Below are 21,103 nucleotides of genomic sequence, written 5' to 3'. Positions count from 1 at the left end.
GTGGCAGGGGGCACCTTCCCTGGGCCCCCCACGCCTGGACAAGAGGAGCCAAAACACCTAACTCATCCTTTTCTCTCTCGCTTTATCTTTCGACCTGTTGTTCTGAACTGTGTTTTTCCAACCGCACATTTTTTACTTTTTTCGAAAGATAATACTTTATATAAAAAAATTGAGCATTAGAGTTTTTAAATTTACTTAATCATACAAATTATTAATCATATTTCAACTATAAATCTGTTTTTTTTATGTTTTTTACCATACAGTTCGACATTTTTCAACTACTTTTATACCATCTAAGAGGTGACACACGCACAGAGACATGTATAAACCTTGTTTTGATTGAAAAATGTCCAATGAAAAGAGTGATAGACACAAGAACACAGTGCGCGTATCACATGGTATTGCAAACAGGATATGAGACACACGCTAAAATATAGCAAGTCAAGAACACCTTGACAGTTTTACTTGACCAGGACGCGAGTGTAAATACCCGGGTTTCCCAGTCAATATAAATTTAAAAAACAAAAAACAACAAGGAATTTTGTCAATAAAAGTTTAAGCGTTCATTGGAATTCTTTTTTTTTTTTTTTGAAAATTTTTAAAACTTGAGACGGCTGCAATAATTTGTTAATTAGTTCCTCTAATGTTTGAAATGACCTCTAATTGCAATATTGTGGAGTGAGAATTTCATCAAGTCCCACAAAGTTCCTTAGCATAGAGGAAAATTGGTTGGAGGTAGCACCAATTTTACTTCCATAATTCCTTTGTCACATGCATGGTAAAACTGCACTCGAGTTGAGAGACTTTGTCGACTGCTAAGCCCTCTGGCCCCAGGTCTATGCCTGGTTAGGTTTGGATAGGATATTTGCGATGCAAATCTGCCGCGAGTGAGACCTCTCCACCTTTATTAGGTGTAGGTTTGGATGGAGTATTACTCCACAAATTTTACTTCACTTCAATCACAAACAAGGTAAAAAAAAAAAAAAAGCTTAGCTTCTTATCCAATGTTGACTTAAAATTTTTTGTTTTTTTGTCTTTATATTAATTAACTTTATAATCAATAATAGCTTTTGCACTTCAACTCTAATTTAAAGATGCCAATACGTGATCTTTATCTCTACCACGACGGTGGTCTCAATATGTGATCTTTTCTGGAAGTCTCCGGTTTATCTGGGCACTTCTACACCATGCATATTGTATATGTTGCGATGTGAGGGAAAAAGTATTTGAACTACTCGATTCAAATAGTGTGACCTTGTAGCAATGACATTAATACTTGGGCTGGTGTACATGTTTACCATGCAGCATTCGTCCCATGTGGGTGGTGCCCACCATGCATGTGAACCACAAACATTGCAAATATCTCTCTCCAGACAAAAATGACGTGTCGTGTTGGCCATGCGCGATCGATCCGACGGCCGAAATTGCTTAATAGAGATCTACGGTCGACATGACGACACATGGCAGTCCTAGGGTGAGACAAGGAAGGGCCACCGTATGAAGGAGGGCATAGGGATAATACAGCATTCAAATGGGACCGTTGAAGAGGAAAAAAAGAAACTTGCAAGATAATAAAGTGAGTTAGGGTTTTGGGTGGAAATGGGTTTTGGGTTCTGTTGAATAGTACCAAGTTGGTGGATCGCTTGCGTCATGGACTTGGATTGCTCAAGGGGGAGAGAGACAAGAGAGGGAAGGTATAACTAAGGAGGGCTTTCAAACTTACATTGACTAAGTATATATATATATATATATATATATATATATAGAGAGAGAGAGAGAGAGAGAGAGAGAATAACCAGAAAAACTTGCTGATCTGAGTCGCGAGTTGTTCGAGTGAGCCACGATGGTCTATTTACTAGGTCACAAGTCGAAGTCCAACATGAACTAATTACATGTTTTTTTTTTTGTTGCACATTGCTGAATACAGAAGTTTATTATTTTTTTAAATTCTGAAACATGACAACTATATATACAGAAATATTTGTATTACATGTTTTTCAGTTTTGGATCATGAAGAAATCAAAAATAAAATCTCAAGACAGAGTTACCTTTTTCATCTATTTATGAAAAATACTCTATAAAATTTATAACCTAACCCAAACGAGTCACTAGGTCAACTTTCTATCCCAATGATCTAGCCTTCAACTAATTTGACGAATTTGAGTCTGAGTCATGGGTTTGCCTACAATGTGTGTTCTAATTCATTATATATTTTAGTTTAACTTAAGTATGAAAGTTGAAGCATAATATGGATGTTACCCAAAACATCGAAAGCATACCCAGTATCCTGATGGTATAAAGAAAAGGGTAGGCTCCAACTACCAACTAGACAGTACAATCAAATACTTTTTCTGTTTACTTGAAACTCATTTCTCCCTTATAAACCGGGCTTCAGTTTGAAACAATATCTACAAAAGCAAAAGGGAAATATTTTGGCATAATATGAACACACTTTTCTTGATTTGCCTAACTAACGTGTCTTCTTTATTGAGTCAATCAAAATATCATACCTATATATATAGTTATGCCCCAATTTTAATATTGATATGTACTCCCTTTCACCGTATATGTTGACAATTACTAGTAAAGGAGTGTGTAGGGCCTGCCTCTCTCTCTCTCTCTCTCTCTCTCTTGGAAAAAAGACAAATTATCCACCAGGGGACCATCGCAAGGAAAAAGGGTGCATTATTTTTTACAATGCAAATTTTTTTACAATATCTAACGAATAATTTATGTCAAGAAAACCTTTGGTTGGTAATAATCTACCAAAGATTGCTAACCGCCTTATTCTCTCTCTCTCTCTCTCTCTCTCTCTCTGTGGCTCTCTCTCTCTCTCTCTCTGCAATTATATGTCATAAGGCATAACTAAGTTATCATGTCTGTGAAGAAAGTGCTTGGTTCGGCAGGAACTTACCAATAGCTGCAACGAAACCAAGGTAAATGGCTCTTTCTCTCACTCTCACTCTCTCTATAGCTATGCGATTGGAACCTTAGCTTTTCCCCTTCTCCTTTTTATTGTCAACTTCCAGCAGAGTGTGCAGACGTACGCTAGGGACCATTTCTAATAACTGGAAATGGAGTCTCCACTGTCATCTCTGGATGGTCACTTTCACGTGATAACATAGGGGAGAGAGAGAGAGAGGGAGAAGAGGAGAGAGAGATGGCTTTCTGCTATATCATGTTAAAAGAATCAGAAATTTGTAAGTTTTCTAATATCTTTCTTTGCCTTACATTGAGGTTTTGCCTTTTCTATTTTTTCTGCTTTCGTTTCCCATAATTCAGCAAGAAGGGAAAAAGAAAAAAACGCGCAACCTCTATCAAGCATTGTGGTGGTAGTTGTGAGTGTTTCTTCAACTTCAATTCATCCCACCAGGAAATACCCAACAGGTAGAGGCAATTAAATATATGCCCCATATAATTGCATAAACTGAAAAGCTTTGATTTTGATGGCAACGACAACGAGTGGTTTCCGCCATTTTCTATATATCAAAAGAGAAAAATCACCTCATTTGTTTCATAGAAATGGACGTTTCCTCGTCCCCTTTGAGAGTTGAGACCCTCTCTGACACCAGGAGTGAACTTTTAGGTTCTCCATCTCACGCTTTCTTCTTCCTTCCCCTGCTCTCCATATATATATTCCTCTCTCTCTCTCTCTCTCTCTCTCTGATCAATCTTCTTCTATAAACAGACCTGCCATCGTGACGGCCTGCAGCTAATGATGAGAGAGGAGGTCAAATCGTAGAACTCCAATCAGGTTGGTGCTCGATCCCATCTTTTTGATCCCTGTGCTCCATCAAGGGACAAGGACTAAATTAGATCGGATTTCAAATTAAACAATACCAACCTGACGATTGATGAAGATGGGTATACATTTCTCTGCCCGTTTATTTTATTGGAAACATACTCTTAGTTTATTGGTACAATACCCAGGAACCTTTTCCATTTCACAAGTCCTCGTCTTGCTCTTTTTGTTCTGGTTGTGGATATCCCTTCTGACATCCCTTGTTGTGTCAGTCAAGATTCAAACCCACCATTATTTTTTCCTTGTTTTTTCTCATTATTTCGGTTTGGGGTCGCTATAATAGGCATCCTCTGAACGGAAGAACATGTTTGTGATGTAAAATTCTAGAAGAAAAGAGCAGAAGGAAAGAGTCAGGTTTCTTACATCTTTTCCCTGCCCTCTTGTCATTGAGCGCTTGTTCAGCTCTTCCTTTCTCCCTCTTTTTCAGGCAGGCTAGTGCCAAACTGGTGGTGCTGCTCCATATTCGCTAGCTAGACAACAGATTGATCTGATACTTTTGGTACTCGAGCTCAGAGAAATCACCAATCCTTTTCTAACATGTGTGTCAAGGGAAAAGGAGTGTCCCAAATCCATGGCGGCCTGATCTGCTGACAACTTCCACAGCATCTGGCCTTTGATTTGCCAAGCATAAAAAGCTGATCCCGAGCAGCAGAGTTCCACCTGCTTCTTCAGATTGCACAGTTTCGGTTCTCCCAACATGACGCGTCCGTTTCTATGAAAGGCTACACCTGCATCCTTTGAGCTTCTTCTTCCTGATTTCAGAGATCATGGCTACATACTTCTCGACCAACATGCCGGGAATTCAGGCTGCGGACAATATGCAGACACTGTACTTGATGAACCCAGGTTTTGTTGGATTCCCTGACGCGCCGGCACAGGGAAACATATTTATGTTCGGCCAACATGCCGGAAATCAGTTGCCGGGAAACGAACAGCAATTTATCAGCATCCCCATGATGGCTCAACCACCGGCTATGGGCAGCCACCCAAGTGAGTTGAGTCCTGCCATCAACGCCGCCTCCAATCTCAGGCAGCACAACCTGTGGAGGAACAATCCAAGTGAATTCTCGTTTGTCCAATCGATCAACCAGACCAGCCCCACCACCACCAACGCCAGTTCCTCCGGGAACCAACATCATATTCCGGGAATTGTCGCCGATTCCGGCCATCAATCCGTCGGCGAAGTCCCATCGCAGGTCGGCCTGCGGAGGGAGCAGCAGGGTGGGCTGTCACTGAGCCTGTCTTCCTCGCCGGTGCAATTCATGGCCTCAACCAATTCTTTCAGGTCGGACGCACCGGCAGCAGCGGCGGTGCTTCCATCTTCGGCAGGAGGCGGCGGCAGCGGCGGGGAGGAAACTGGAGAGGAGAGGACCGTGAAATGGGAAGGTGGACTGCAGAGCGTTTTAATGGGGTCCAAGTATCTGAAAGCTGCGCAGCAACTTCTGGATGAGGTTGTGAATGTGGGGAGGGGGATGAAGAGCCAGGGGGATGCTAAATCGACGGAAAAGGAAGGCAAGACCAAGAAGGAACCGACGGCTGAAGATAGAGGAGATGTGGGGAGCAACCAAGGGAGTGAATTGAGTGCTGCAGACAGGCAAGAGCTTCAGATGAAGAAAGCTAAGCTGATCACCATGATGGAAGAGGTAAGTTTGGCTTCTCTCTCTCTCTCTCTTCTGTTTTTTTTTTTTTCTGTTCCCTGCTCCTTTTCCTTATCTTACTGTTCCTACTGTCTCTTTTCCACTTTCTGGTTTGGTTATTTCATTATTTGAGGAAGAAATCCGTGTTTGTTCATTTCTTCTCCCTTTGGAAGAAGAAACACGGAACTATTAACTTGGCTTCTTCTTCTTCTTCTATGGTACGGGAAAGGAGAATGTCTTCATTGTTTAATTAGTCTATTGCCTAGAATATATTGGGTGGTTGAAGCTAAAAACTAAAAAAAAAAAATTCCGATCCATATACTGCTGTTCTTTTTATGAAGCAAAAACCATTTGAAGAATGAATATGACTAACAGGGAAAAGATGGAGAAGCACCTTATGTATTACCTAGTTTAGAATCAAGGAACTATTAAAAAATAAAAGAATACAAAAATTGTAAGGAAAAAGACGCGTATAATAAAAAAGTGACCTTTAAATACTTTCTTTTCCCATCTTTAAAGAGAAGTTGGAGGATCGGATACTTTTAAGACCGAAAGATGGCAGAGGAAACATGGACTCCTTTTCCTCTTTTTGTTTTTTGGATCAAATGATTCGAAAGTTCATAACTTACAGAACAGTTTATGGGAGTTCAGAGGAAACATGAACTTTATTATTATCATTATAAAAAAAAGGCTCATAGTTCAGTGAATTTCATTCGAAGAGGAGTTCCGATATTTTCTGGAAAACGAGGCCCAAAAGGATGAAGAAAATAAAGGCGGGCAGGATGGAATTAAACGAGTAATATTTTCGATGATCGTTATTTTTCTTCTCCTCAGGGAAGATGGGCTCCAGTGCCTTCCACATTAAACACCACGTACTATGCAATGAGTACGAAGGTAGAGCCAGAAATTCAAAAAGTTTCCTGCCGTGCCTCTGTTTTCAAACTTTATGAAATTCTTGTTTTGTTGTCCCTTACTTTTGTAAATTTGTCCTGAAAAATAGTTAGAGAAACACAATTATTGAAGCTATGAACACTGCAGCCAGAAAAACTATAAGGCGAAAATATATATATATATATATATTTATGTATATCATATGTATGTAATATATAATATGTATGTATAGTCTGAAATATTCTCTGGAAATACATGAAAGAACAACTTTTGCATGAAAAGTGCTCATGAATCCGATTTACCTGGCTTTTTGCCCTATTTTCTGGCAATAGTTTAAATTCAACTGGAATTAACTTAACCAAGATTTTTTGTCAATTATTGCTTCATAACTCCCCACTTCACTTTTATTTTTCCGAATGTCTCCTTTAGTTTACTTATTTCTTATCATCATTCGCTTTCGATGATTCGCAACGCAACATCGGGAATTTCGCCCATGAATATGCGGATTTCATGGTTCTTCTTTTCATGTGTTCCAATCTATGAAAACGCATAACTTTTGTTGAACATGCAATTCTTTTGTTTCTGGGAAAGATACCCTCCCGTCCATAAGTAGTAACAAATATTGCCTTCTCTCTGCAACGGACTGCAGAAAACCCACGAGATATTTGTCTTAGTGTTCAAAGTTAACTCTCAATGGAGATTGAACTTCTTTTTACTGTTCTAAAATTCACCAAGTCTTTTATTATACATACCAACTGGAATCCAAATGCGAATACTATTTCCAGAAAAGAAAAGGAACAACAGTAATGATCAGAGTTAGATTTCGCTAAATTTTTTACTGTCAAAGTTTTAGGATTTTCTGAATTTGATCACGTAATCTCTCTTGATGGTCTATGAAAAATCTCAGGTGGACCAGAGGTACAAACAGTACCGCCATCAAATGCAGGTGGTGGTCTCATCCTTTGAGGCTGCAGCCGGTGCTGGCGCCGCGAGGGCTTACACTGCCCTCGCCCTGCAGACCATCTCCAAGCAGTTCAGGTGCCTGCGTGACGCCATTTCCGGGCAGATCAGGCTAACAAACAGGAGCTTGGGAGAAGAAGACGGACTCGGCGGCAGCGGCAAGGCCGATGTCTCGAGGCTTAGGTACATCGATCACCAGCTGAGGCAGCAGAGGGCATTTCAGCAGCTGGGCATGGTGCAGAACAATGCCTGGAGGCCGCAGAGGGGACTTCCGGAAAGATCAGTCTCGGTGCTTAGGGCTTGGCTCTTTGAACACTTCCTTCACCCGTAAGCCCCTTCGTTCTTTTCGAGACACAGAACTGCATACAGGCACGCTTGCATGCATGCACGTTCAAGTGGATACGCATGCGCGCACGCACACAACATGCATATACACTATCTATTTGTAGTTAGAAAGTAGGCGTATGTTGATATGGTTAATTATAAGAGAGTTGCAGGTTAAATCTAAGGATGCATAAGTGTGTGTCAGTTCTTACATATAGAGTCTCTTAAGAGCGTAACCATGGACGTATATAGGCACTTTAGGCAATAAAAAGAAGGGTGTACAAGAGTTTCTTTTAGGAACTCCCGGACTAATATAATAGGTCTTTATCCTCTCCCTTCCTCTCTCTCTCTCTCTCTCTCTAACATTTTCTCGTGACTAGTAGCATTTCTTGAATATTCATGAAGTTACCCTAAAGGTCACCTGGTACTAACTTAATCTGTTAATCATCAGCCAGCTGACTGTCTCCTCCTCTTTTTTTTTTTTTTTGTTCGATTTGTGGGGAGCAGATACCCTAAAGATGCAGACAAGGTGATGCTTGCCAAACAAACAGGCCTAACTAGAAGTCAGGTGACTCTCTCTCTCTCTCTCTCCCCCTCTGTGTGCCAGGTAGTGTCCAGAAACATGGTCAGCGAGTTGTGTTTTTTTTCTCTATAAATGAGAGTCAGATGATAACGAAGAACACCATTAGTGGAGGTAATTTTCGGTTGCTCACCATCCATCCTGGGGGATGGAGGGTCGATCCATGTCTGTTCCCAATTTCAAAACCATCTGCAGAGATTTGAGACTCAGTTCAACAATGATTGGAAATCATTGTAGGTGGTGATTTTTAGTATGATCAATTCCGAGGTGCCTCCGGAATATTGCTTATGGGATAGGGGACAAGAACTCCTATAAACTTTAATGAATTGCATTTTCTGAACTTGGAGAATAGCCTTCGCAACCTGAACTGGACAAGAGACCATTTGTGCTGAGCTTCATTAATGATAAAACTATCTTCTTAATGAAACCTAGAGCTCAGAATACTTGGCTTCCAATTATTGGTTAGGAATAGGAATCCAACGGCCGCAGCTCTATAACAATGAGTTGTAGGGGTCCAAATGCTAGACTTCCAAATAATGGCTTGGGAATTAAACTCTATTTGTATAAACACCGGGATGGGATGGAGCTTGGCCGATGGATTCAAACTAAACTCTATTAAGAGCCAGCCCAGCCTATGTACTCAGGATGCCCATGAGCTCTAGCTTGGCTCACTTGAGAGTATCCCATGAATTTGCTCTAAATATTTTGGCAGGTTTATAAAATACTAATATATAACTATTATTTCAAGAATCAATTCCAATTTTTGAGATAAACTAATGGGACACTCACAAAGTATCCCTACTGCCAAACTACTCATTAATTTTACAGGGGGCAGGCATGCTCTGCCCTGCAAGGGGCATAAAGAGGTTTATTTAAACTTCTCACCACCCATTTACGTCTGCTTCCTGGATCCTTCTCCAGTTATTCTGACCCCTTGTCACTTTACATGGTGCTATAAATGAATGCTTACTTGAGAACCTTTCTTGAGAACCCTTTTTCTTCCGTGGATGTTTTCATGAATGCAGGTGTCAAACTGGTTCATAAATGCACGAGTTAGGCTGTGGAAGCCAATGGTTGAAGAGATGTACATGGAAGAGATAAAGGAGCAAGAAAACGAGGGCAAGTCGGAGGAAATTAAACCAAGCAAGAGTGCAGAGGCCAACGAGGACTCAGCTGAAATGAACCCTGCAGAGACAGAGAGCCCTCCCGCTGCAACTCAAGCCATCAACAAGAGCACCAAAAGCCAAAACGAAGAGACAACTGGGAAAAGATCTTCACCACCATCCCTTTCCACAGCAACTACTGCCATCTCAAGCCTCGGAAACCTTAGAAACCTGACCGGGCTTGGCCTCATTATGTCCCCCTCCTCATCTGATCATGCACCAAGCATCCTTGACAATGATTCTCTCAACCAATTCACACCAAAAAAGATCAGAAACAACGGTTTCCATAACTTAAGTCCACTTCCATCTGTGAACACCAACACCAGCATCACTGCAGAGGCACCAAACGCAGGAGGATTCGTCAATCGGCAAGGCTATGACCTTGCAGCAGCAGTTGCTGCCGCTGCTGCAGCAGCAACTGAAAATGGAGGAAGTTATGGTTCTTACCAAATGGGTGATATTGGGAGATACAGCCATGATTCTTTTGCACCTAGAGGAAGTGGGGTCTCCCTCACTTTAGGCCTTCCTCATTGTGATTCACTGTCTCTGTCTGGTTCACAGCATGCCTGTCTCTCTAGCCCAACCATGGCAATGGGGAGGAGGCATGATTTGGGGAGTGAATCTTCAAATGGTTTCTGCATTCAGAACCCTAGTGCAGCAGCAGCTGCAAGTCACCCAGGCAATGCCTATGACACCATCACCATGCAAGGCAGGAAGCGATTTGCTGCTCAACTGTTACCAGACTTTGTTATTTGAGAATCTATCAAAGTTCTGTTCCCCATAGAAACATTTCCAATGACAGAACATCAGATTAGCAATAGAAGAGATAGTTAGGTGAAGATTTTAGAGCCCAAATGCCATTTGGCTGCAGTCATACTTATACAGATAGTTGTAGCTTCACATCCTCAACCATATTAGCCTTGTAAGTTAATGCTTTTCCTTTTTCGGGATGAAGGGAAAATTTTAGTAGTTTAGTGTAAAACTTGAAAAATAGGATGGATGTGTACAATATCGGGGTCTATGTAGGTGATATATTTTATGTCATTAAGGAATGTATACTATTTTGTTTCTTGATTGGAGATAGTTTATTCATCAAGAAATTGAAGACACTGTGATCTTAAAGCAGCAATCATGCTTCGATAATATATTTGTGTATTGGTAGCTCATTGTTTCTTCAGTTCAAGATGGGAAGGGCATTGGCCTTATTATTCATTTATTCATCCAGCTTATCTAAATCATGTGATCACTTAAATCGGTCATTTATTGTCCTCATTCAAGGTTGATTTGTTTGTAATTTATTTCGTTTGTCAACGATGTGGTTGGAGAGGTGGTTAAAGCAGAACTACATTATTGATTTGAAAGCTATTCATAAAGAGATTCTGTGATCATGATCACATTTATTATAAGGTTATTGCTTGTTGAACCGATTGCATATAATAATTTCGAGGTATACATACCAGCTTGGCTATAAAACATGAACACAGCATTTTGCGTTTATCATGCATGGTAGCAACCTGTTGAACAGCATGATTATTTTAGTCTGTGAAATGTATTTTCAGCTAAAGAAAAATCTCTCTCTCTCTCTCTCTCTTTCTGTGTGTGTGTGTGCATGCGTGTGTGTTGTCTGTATACATTTTTCTCCTTGTCTCTCTTTCAACCATCCATCACAATAGCTTTGAAGACCATCATGAGTGAGCTTAGCGGCTCTGCATAGCTAGAGCCACCATTCATTTATGTATATACAAACGCCAAATTGTTAAGTTAAACATCATAGCAGCTGATACACTTTTGGATCTTGCAGAAAAGTGAATCAATGTGCAAACTTTTCAATGAGAAAAATGCAGTCATAATTTCTTGCAACAAACCATATGCAATTATATTTTAGGGTTCGTATAAGTGGTGGAGCCAAAAAAATTTTCTAAAGGGGCATCCTTCATAGATTTTTGTATCCGAAGGGGCACTACTTAAAAATATTATTTGAAAATAAAGAAACCATAAGGGGATGGAGATATATATATATATATATATATATATAAGTAATGAGAACTTATCCACAAGGAAACTTTCAACGAGAAAATTGCAGTCATAATTTCTTGCAAAACAAGTAGCTACGGACCGGACCCTCATATCATATGCCAGATGAGATGGGATTTCTTTATACTATTGATTTCAGGGGGATCCAGTAGTGGAGATTAAGTTAAAAAATGGAAAGCCATTTATATTTTCAAGATATCAAAATACCCCTCAATGGATGAAACAAATGAGTATGAGAGGAAAAGAGAGAGAGATGGTTGGGTGCTAGCTCATCGAAGCACCTACATCCACTTGAAAAAAGTTTGTTTTCTAAGGGTGATATGGAATTCATCCAACCTAGAAATGTAATAAGCAAACCCTTTTTTAGTATAAAGTAAGTTATTGATCATGTAAGTTTAGCGCAAACCTGAGTACCTCAATAACTTAAACACTTAAGGGAGCCGCAACATGCCAAGTTTAAAAATTGGAAATTCTTATTCATCTGTTCAAACAATTGCATTACATAACATATCATTTCATTAAATAAATCATGTTGATTATATGCATAAGCATCCGTTTGCAACACTACTATAACCAAAGACATAGGTGTAAGTGCTCTGGGAGAAAATCTTTTGCTGGACTATGCCAAAAGACATGCTTGGGGCATCAAACTCTTAAGTTGAACCTTCCTAACCAGAAGAGAATCGATGATGAAATTGCATGAACGAACCGTAAACCAATCGCAGAGCTTGTGAAGTCGGTACTTCTTGGGTCCTAAATTACGTGAGATTTAGGTGGAATATGGTAGACTCATCAACTAGAGTGTCACGATCATGCCTTTCACAGTTTAGATGAATAGCATCCACGAGAAGCTGCTTTAGTCGCGTATAATGAACTCAATCAATCGTTAGAAGCAACAATGGATCGGATCTTCCTCAAAAGCATTAAAACGTTCTTCTATGAAAATCTCGGTTGGGTCAACTTCCATCCGGTCCCTCAAACAATCCCTCAGATTGAAACTCTTCCAATTCCAACTTAGAACGTATTGGATTCTCTCACCAACGCACTAGACGACGGCAATCAACAGTAACACAAAAGAGACATTCGCCAATCCACACATTTAGATTGTGGCTCAGACCAAGCCATGGAATTCTCAGGTCATCTGTGGTGATTTTAGGTCTGCGAGTAGCCTCCTCACACTTTCTAGCGTAACTGAAGACATTAGTGGAAAAGAGGCCTGAGGTGGGGCAGAGGGAAGGCCTCCTCATAGTCAAAAGTTGTGGAGATTCATGTGGAGATGTCAATAAATCCCATTTAGATTTCATGTTCGACTTAATCACCTCAAAAAGAAGATTAGATATGAAAAAAAAGGTTGGGTATTGTTTTTATTGAGAAATTTGATCGGAATCGAGTTTAAACAATATCAGAGCGACCTATTAATCTATATCTATGTATCTCCATTCAAGTATTCAATTTTCTTGTTCAACATATTAAATTTTTGGCTGAAAGGATGCCAATGAATCCTGAAATTCTTGAAAATCAGATATCCATTGGATCGGACAAGAAAAAAATCGTATTCCTTAGGTGTGCCCAACAAATTACTTGAACCAAATTTTCTTATGGGATCCAACCACTTGGGCTCAGATTCCAATCCAATATCAAGTTGCATCCATAAACTGATGAACTACAACCCCAGTTTTAACCCAAAGGAGATCGGGAGCCCACGTTTCCTTTGTCGATGCGGGTTCATGTTCTTTGTCATATTTTCATTTTGGGGCTTCAATTTTCCATTTACTCATGCAAAAACTATCAATTTTCGTAATTTTCTGTACTTTTCAAAAAAAGTATCGAATAAAGAATTGAAGTGATCTTTCTTTGACTTTTTACACAGAAAACGTCAGCTAGATTACATTAATTGTTACTATTTTATTTATGATTTGGTGGAAAAAGCAACTTTCATGAAATAAATTACAAAAAAGCGGATGGCTTTTTTAAGTTTTAGGTGGAAGGTGAGGCGGAAAACATAGAAACTCCCACTTCTTTCGAAAAACAAAGTCCACGCTTCTTTGAAGTTGATGTTACCGTGAGATTTCGAAGACCCCTTTTGGCATATGTTATTTTTCTCACGTTTTCCTTGTGGAGGCACACTTTTCTCCAGCGTTTCAAAAAGCCACCTGAAGCGGTTTCTTGGACCCGCTCCGGTCCGGCTTTATTGGGTTCCCACCTGATTGGGTTCGGGTTCGGGTTCATAAGCTAATCTGAACCTTCTCAGATCAGAACCTGGACCTTTATACCTTTACCTGATTTTGGATCTAAACTCATACCTAACATGGGAACTGAAAATAACAAAAATTATCCGATTTTATAACTCTCACTCTTAAAGGAAGAACGCGCTCCATCTAGTTCAACAGAACTGATTTGATTTGTTTCCTTCTCTCTCTCTCTCTCTTTCTTCTTCTTTAGAACCGGACCCTTTAAAGTTTTGCTAAAAATATATTTTAAACAAAATAAAAACATCTTAGTATGTTTTATAAAAAATTAATTTTATCAAGCATACTTTGGTTTTAGTTATTTCTACGAAAAAAAAAAGGATGTCACCATGATGAAAAGTTTGATATTATATAAGTCGTCTCATTTTTCATCTTATTAGGATACCACTAAATTGAAAAGATAATTAACTTAAATTCGAAAAATAATTAACTTAACTTCATATATGTTTCCCATCAACTTATTTTTCACACAAAAAATACACACACATGCACACACATTAATCATTGCATTTAAACAGTTTGGTTTTTATCCTTGACCTGGTGCGAGGTTTAGGACTTCTCTCTCTCTCTCTCTTTATATATATATATGTATATATATATATATATAGGCACTAGACATTTACATTATAAATCAATGAGAAACAACATCAGTCCTTGATTTTTTTAAACATCAATAATGAAGCGAAGAAAACAAATAGAAAATGGTGATGAGGCAAAATGTCTCTGCCTCATTATCTTTTTGTCCATGCTTTTCTATCAACTATTTATCTATTAAAAAAATTTAGGGATGAGCTTGTTCATTATACATTTTATCTGACTAGCATCTAAATGTTCAGTGGCCAGTATTAATTCTTAGCATGAAAATAATGAAATTACATTATTTATTTATTCTTGTATTATCTACGATACATTGGTGTTTTCAAGAAAAGATCTTAGTCTTTTTTTTTTTTTTCCTTTTTTGGGAATTGAAATATACAATTATTGGGAGGAAAAATAAATGCGAGCTCAACTACATAAATGAGGGCACAGCAAAACCGAGTAATGGAAGGCATGCGGAAGCAGAAGCCCATGCCCACCCAATGACGGTTGACGAACTCCAATTCATAAATCTATAAATAAACAAATAAGAAGTTGACGACGACTGAAAGCGGTTGCGACTCCTGGCCCAAAGCATTTATCAAAAGACACCAGCGACCTTCTTTCTTTCTTTGTTGCTGATCATAAACCAACGGATTAAAATTTTGCCGGCCAAGTACACCCAGCGTTGACCGGACAGTAAGCAGAGACTCCAGTCATCGACAGAAAAGTCAGACTCAATGAATCCAGATCGAGCGAGCCCGGCCGCCTAATTGGACTCCATTTGCTTCATCCTCATCCACAGGACGCTCGCTCAGCCATGAAACTGACTGTGAATTCTTTGGCTGTAGAGATGCTCCAGGGCCAATTAACTGTCAATTCAGTTGAAAGAGAAACAGCTTAATCCGCGTAACGCGAACCAATAAAGAGGCATAACTACAAGGTGGCTGGTGTCGGCCAGCCTCACAAAATTAGCTTAATATATATGTTAATGTTTTGATATATTTGATTCTTATACATGTAAGTGCCCTAAAGAAATTAAAGGTATTGAATGAATGCTCTCATAAAAAAAAAACTTTTGGCTCCGCTAGTAATTGCACAAGCAAAGTTTCATAAAAGGATGGAAGTTTTTTTTTCTTTTCAACCGCGGAGTGATACTGCTTTCAGAATTCTTGGTTGCAATATTGGTGCACCTCATTCTTGATTGGGATGCTGACACATTTTTTATTAGTGATGTCAGTGGATCCGATTGAAATAGAATGTAACATTTACCATAACTGAGGTTCTCATAATGTAATTCAAAATTGCATTTGGATACAAGTGAAGAAAGTACATAAAAAAAAAAAATTAAAATCTATAGCCTGAATCTGACTTTATGTTCAGATCTGAACATTTTATATGTACAATCAAATCCAAGTTGCATTATGTTAGGTTAATATCCAACTTTCACAATATATAGACGTTGGATATATAATATTTATTTGAAACTGAACCCGACTTCATCTCCAAATTTTAGGTCGAACAGAAGACCAAATGTGGATGCCATCGTATGTTACTTTCTAAATTCAAATTTGATCTGATTTTTTAATCAGATGCTATTTTTAAATTTAAAGCCGTAAGCTCACTGAATATATATATATATATATATATATATAGAGAGAGAGAGAGAGAGAGTCAATATGAAGCTGTCATCGTTCCATCATACATTGTTCCGGTGAGATGAAAAGAGAAGGAACAAGGTATAATAGTCTAGTTTCTTACATTTTAATGACATAATTTAAAATTCCAAATCCAAACAACCGAGAGGAAGGCGGGTCGTATCCAACAGCATTAACCTTTTAAACAATTAAAAATTAGTTGACCTTTTTTCTGCGTCGCCTGGTTTGTTGCAAAATCATTTAATTAATTTATAGAGTTGTTTTCTAAGTTCTTCACTTAAGCTATGTTTGATATCATTGGATTTGAGGTTCGAGACTGATCACAAATCCACGTTACATAAATCTCACCCACTGTTGAAGCAAAAAAACGGATAACGGATTTCAGAACTGTGGGTTGGGATTTGCATTGACAAAAGATTCTGGGGTTAAGACAAAAGTTTTCATCTTCCTCTTTTATTGTTGAAAATTCCCAATGTATTTTGTTTATTGAAAATTACGAACATAGTTTGACTCAGCCCAGTCGAAGTTTCCGCCCAACCTCTCATGCACGGCCTCGGCCTGCTCTGAGTGCGAGCAGCTCAAAAGCACTAGATATTATTTTATTCGCAATATAAAATAAAGGAAGGAACCATTTAATTCGAATGCTGAGGGAAAAACGAGTGAACAGCAACAGAGCAGCTGTAGAATCCGAGTAGAGGAAGATAAGGTGAAGCTCCTCTCTGTCATTGAAAATTGAAAAAAAAATTAAACGAATTATTCAACTTTTATTTAAATTAATTGAAGACGACTGAATCCAGTCCCTCTCGGAAGACAATGTGGACCCGATCTGTTCCCGCCGACGCGGAAAAAAGAAAGGGACTCTTACTGCTTGTCTGGGTTGCAAAATAGACCCAAGATAGAACTCCGAAATGCATGAGAAGTCCGATCCAAACCGTATCGAGCAGAGCACACAAAAAGATGGCCAGTTCTTCAAAGGGCGGCCGCAAAGATGGACTTGGCATGGGTCAAGGCACGGCTCTGTCCGACCAAAGGAGAATGCGTCGCGATCAAGTGCGATTCACAACGTTCTAGTGGTCTTGGAACTTGATCGGTTCGCGCTTGGCTCCTGAGTCGCTCGAGGGCCGCCCGACCGAGCTCGTAGTGCGTGTGGTTTGAGCGGGTCAGCTCGATGTGCCAAAAACTGGGTCAAGTCGATCATATCTTTTTTCTATTAGGCCAATTTGAGCTCAAACGGGCCGAGATCAAGTCAAGAGATACATGCAATAAATTAGTGCATGATGAGCTAAGTAGTAGCCGTCATGCCAAACTCGAAAGTTAGCTCATTTCATTGCGTATAAAAGTAAAGCAGGTCGATATCCACTTTCCTGAAGTCAATAAGTCAAAATGAAATACTGGCATGTTTTGTCCACTTTCAGACCCAAAAACGAAGTCTACATAAACCTAAGCCTAAAAGTTTTCAAGGATTTTTTGCACTAATAAGACCTATTGAAAAACAATTCTTTAGGAGAAGTTTAGAATGAAGAACACCGAACCAATCTGCTATAAATATTGAGGCAAATTCATGGTACACTTATTCAAGTAATCTATCAAACGACCACTTAAAACCTGTTTGACAGATCGAAGAATTTCATATTTGTGACGAACGTAAGATCTATCTAAGACTATCAAACACGTAAATTTCATATTTGTGACGAATGTAAGATCCGAGACTATCAAACACGCTTCAAAGTAAAAGTGATGCACGTAATTGGAGAAACAGAAACAAATATAATGATGGTTATATAATAAAGTCGCGATTTGAAATCGTATTCGAATTCTCTTGATACGTGAAAACGACGGTAGTATAAGCGAGCGGCCACGAACCAGCCAAAGTTGGCGATCTTCGAGATGACGGTCCAAGTCAACGGCCTCCCTTCGAATAGAAAATTTCCAAGGGTTGGGAGGGCAGCTTCGGGATTTGACCAATTTCGCATGTTTTTGTACTGCTGGATATTAATAAAACCGAGAAGTAAAGTTGACCACCAAACAAGAGGTTTAGCCTTTTTATCAAATTTGAGTCGAATCTCAAATCCGGACTTTATTTTTAAAACCGATCCAGATCTTACATTTATTAACGGTAAAACTGCAAATTTGAATCTGAATATATTAATAATCGGATCTGAATTAAATATACCAATTCCCTATTTGGAGCATACCATCTAGTTCAATGCGAGCAAATATTAAAGGTGTTATTATATACGCTCGCCGTCCCTTTGATGGGACAGGTGATGGCCGGGTCCAGGACCGAAACTTTTGAACCCGACCCGGTCCATTTCATATACTCGACGGCGAGATTGAGAACTAGAAGGGAGGGAGCCGGAGGAGGCCAATTTGGAAAATTCAAAAGTCTAGATGGTGGCCGGTCAAAGGCAGCACTCTCTACTGGAGCCCGGCTAAACCTTCTTCCTACCGATTTCTCCCCTCGCTACATCGTGGGCAAGCCGTATCTGGTTTGACTTTCCCCTCTCTCTCTCTCTGCTATTGACTTCCACCCTCCTTCCTCCATATAAATCACTCCGCCCTCCACTGCCATTCTCCATTAGCTGTTGCCACCAACAGATCTCAAGATTTCTCAACCTTCCAAGTGAGCGAGCGAGCGATCGATCGATCGAGTAGGAAGAAGATAAACCTGTAATCGGCTGGTTCAAGATCAGAGATGGAAGGCGTTGAGGTGCCACCCTACTTCACGTGCCCCATCTCCCTGCAGATCATGAGGGACCCCGTCACCATTTCCTCCGGCATCACCTACGACCGCGAGAGCATGGAGAAGTGGGTCTTCTCCTACAAGAACAGGGCCTGCCCCGTCACCAAGCTCCCCATCTCCGACCTCACCATGACCCCCAACCACACCCTCCGCCGCCTCATCCAGCATTGGTGCACCGAGAACGCCGCCCTCGGCGTCGAGCGCATCCCAACCCCGAAGCCCCCCCTCGACGCCGCCACCGTCCTCTCCCTCCTCAACCAAGCCGACCTCCCATCCTTGATAAGGCTGCGGGAGCTCGCCTCCCTCAGCGACCGCAACAAGGTCTGCATCCGCTCCGCCGGCGCCGTCAAGCGCCTCGCTTCCTTCATCCACTTCCTCACCCAGGACGCTCCCTCCACGCCCTCCGGTTCCGGTGCCAGTACCGACGGAGACCGCCTCCCCGTGATTCGCGAGGCCTTGAACCTTCTCTGTGCCGTCGAGGTCACGGAGGACGAAGTCAAGGACCTCGCCGCCGCCAACGTCGACCTGATCGCGTCTCTCGCGTGGGTGCTCGACAAGGGCGACTGCCAATCCAGGGTGCAGGCCTGCTTTTTGCTCAAGACCGCCTTCAACGGCCTCCACCCCATGTTCTTGATGAACGTCCGGTCCGACCTCCTCGCCGGGATCGTCCGCGTCCTCCGCGACCAGATCTCGCTGCCGGCCACCAAGTGCGCGGCGCAACTCCTGATCGAGGCGTCCAAGTGGGGGAGGAACAGGATCAAGGTGGTCGACTGCGGCGCAGTCCCGGCGCTGGTCGAGATGCTCATCGAGACCACCGAGCGGAGAATGAGCGAGATCTTGATGTGGCTCCTGGACATGCTCTGCGGCTGCGCCGAGGGAAGGGCGGAGCTCTTGGGCCACGCCGCGGGGATCGCCGTCGTCTCGAGGAAGATGATGAGAGTGTCGCAAACCACCAACGATAGGGCAGTGAGGATACTCTACTCGCTCTGCAGATACTCTGCGAATCCTGCTCTCGCTCAAGAGATGCTCAACATTGGAGCCGTCTCGAAGCTGTGCCTGGTCCTTCAGGTAGAAGGCAACAATAAGACGAAGGAGAAGGCAGTGGAGATGCTGAAGATGAATGCCAGGACCTGGAGGAATTCTTCATGTGTCCCCCACCATTTACTGTCTGGATATCCCTCCAACTGAGATGACATTATTAATCCTTTCTAGGACACCCTCTTTAGGCAAAAGGAAAGCGAGGGTTGATTTGTATATAAGTGGAGATCAACTATAATCAAGTGTCTCCAATATTTCTTCCTCGGAGCAGAGATTATTGAAGGTTTTCTGTACTTCTTGTCCAACCAAATTGAGACATGTATTCAAGAAATTACCATCATCCAATTCGAGGCATAAAGATGAACAATGGGTAGAAGAAATTTCCTGGGTAGTAAATTCTCTTGATTGATTACTTGAAATGTTAATATGAAGTGGAATGCAAAAAACCATTAAACCAGAAGTCAACCCAATTGGTGGATTCATTAAAAAGCATTCATCTTGCCATTAAACCATCAGTTTGCATATTTGATGTACCCATTAATCGTTGTCAGAAGAATGAACAGTTTTGCAATTATGTGATAAATTCAAACTATTTCATCTATGACCCCAATTTCTGCATATCTGAGATCTTCAGTTGCCGTCCAACCGCTCCTTATCCTTTTCATGGATCAGAGTTTTTTCTGGTCTAAAACTAGGCAAGTGTAAATTTCTAGATCGGCAGACTCTAGGTTTAACATAAAATTCTTGGTTTGGTAAATCTTGATTAACTCTGTGGAGTTCCAGGCATATGGCTGCAAGTCCATGGCACATCAGATCCGGATTTAAGTTCTTGTCCAACTTGAGAAGCTACCTGTTTCTTTTTTTCATTTTCCATATTTACCTGTGGAAACAACACTGGGGCCGAGAGACTTGGTTGCTCACTCAAGGCATAAAACCATTAGAACCGATGAACCCCAGGGGCTGGCGCCTTTGAGATTTGAACCAGCAATTGGCTGCCTACCAGTCGCTAACCCAATCAGGTATGTGCCAAACCCTTCTTGGGGCAGCTTGAGAACCAACTTAATTAGTTTGCAAATTTTCAAACTCAAAATGACTCAAATTACAAATTACACATGTTGCTTGAGGTGCATATGGAATCCAAAAATTTCAAATCCATGAGAAACCTGCACCAAGCTGCTCTCTCTCTTTCTCTCTCTCTCTAACTCAAACATACACACATCTTCATTGATGATTAGAAAATGATCTATTCACCTGCTGAAGTCATAAATGAACATTATAAGTTCTAGTTGTGAAAGGTGGTATATAGTAGGCTGACTTTAGTGGGCAATTGTCTCCATCATAGACAAACCCCTTCTATATGTAAGGTACATGCAAAAGGTAGACTTTCCTTGTTCTTAATTTGCTATGAGAACTCTGAATCAGCCCACCTCAAGGGCTCTCACTCATAA

General features: G+C 40.7%; 2 protein-coding genes across 4 annotated transcripts; both read left to right on the top strand.

Moving 5' to 3' along the window:
• Window positions 1-3,518: 3,518 nt before the first annotated feature.
• LOC116248826 (BEL1-like homeodomain protein 1) lies at window positions 3,519-10,523 on the top strand. Of its 3 annotated transcripts, XM_031621829.2 has the most exons (6): window positions 3,524-3,586; window positions 3,689-3,754; window positions 4,230-5,445; window positions 7,238-7,617; window positions 8,122-8,182; window positions 9,220-10,523. In XM_031621829.2, exons 3-6 carry the CDS (start codon window positions 4,570-4,572, stop codon window positions 10,111-10,113), a joined length of 2,211 nt encoding a protein of 736 aa, XP_031477689.1. In that variant the 5' UTR covers window positions 3,524-3,586; window positions 3,689-3,754; window positions 4,230-4,569; the 3' UTR covers window positions 10,114-10,523. The 3 variants fall into 3 exon arrangements, with proteins under 3 accessions (XP_031477680.1, XP_031477696.1, XP_031477689.1); XM_031621820.2 differs by having other exon boundaries at window positions 3,519-3,754; XM_031621836.2 differs by having other exon boundaries at window positions 3,519-3,864.
• A 7,710-nt stretch (window positions 10,524-18,233) lies between these two features.
• LOC116250280 (E3 ubiquitin-protein ligase PUB23) lies at window positions 18,234-20,067 on the top strand. Its single transcript, XM_031623901.2, has one exon. It carries the CDS (start codon window positions 18,570-18,572, stop codon window positions 19,803-19,805), a length of 1,236 nt encoding a protein of 411 aa, XP_031479761.1. The 5' UTR covers window positions 18,234-18,569; the 3' UTR covers window positions 19,806-20,067.
• Window positions 20,068-21,103: the final 1,036 nt, after the last annotated feature.

Source organism: Nymphaea colorata, chromosome 1, assembly GCF_008831285.2.
Source record: "Nymphaea colorata isolate Beijing-Zhang1983 chromosome 1, ASM883128v2, whole genome shotgun sequence".
NCBI classification, from domain to species: domain Eukaryota; kingdom Viridiplantae; phylum Streptophyta; class Magnoliopsida; order Nymphaeales; family Nymphaeaceae; genus Nymphaea; species Nymphaea colorata.
This window is presented reverse-complemented; position numbering and strand designations above follow the sequence as displayed.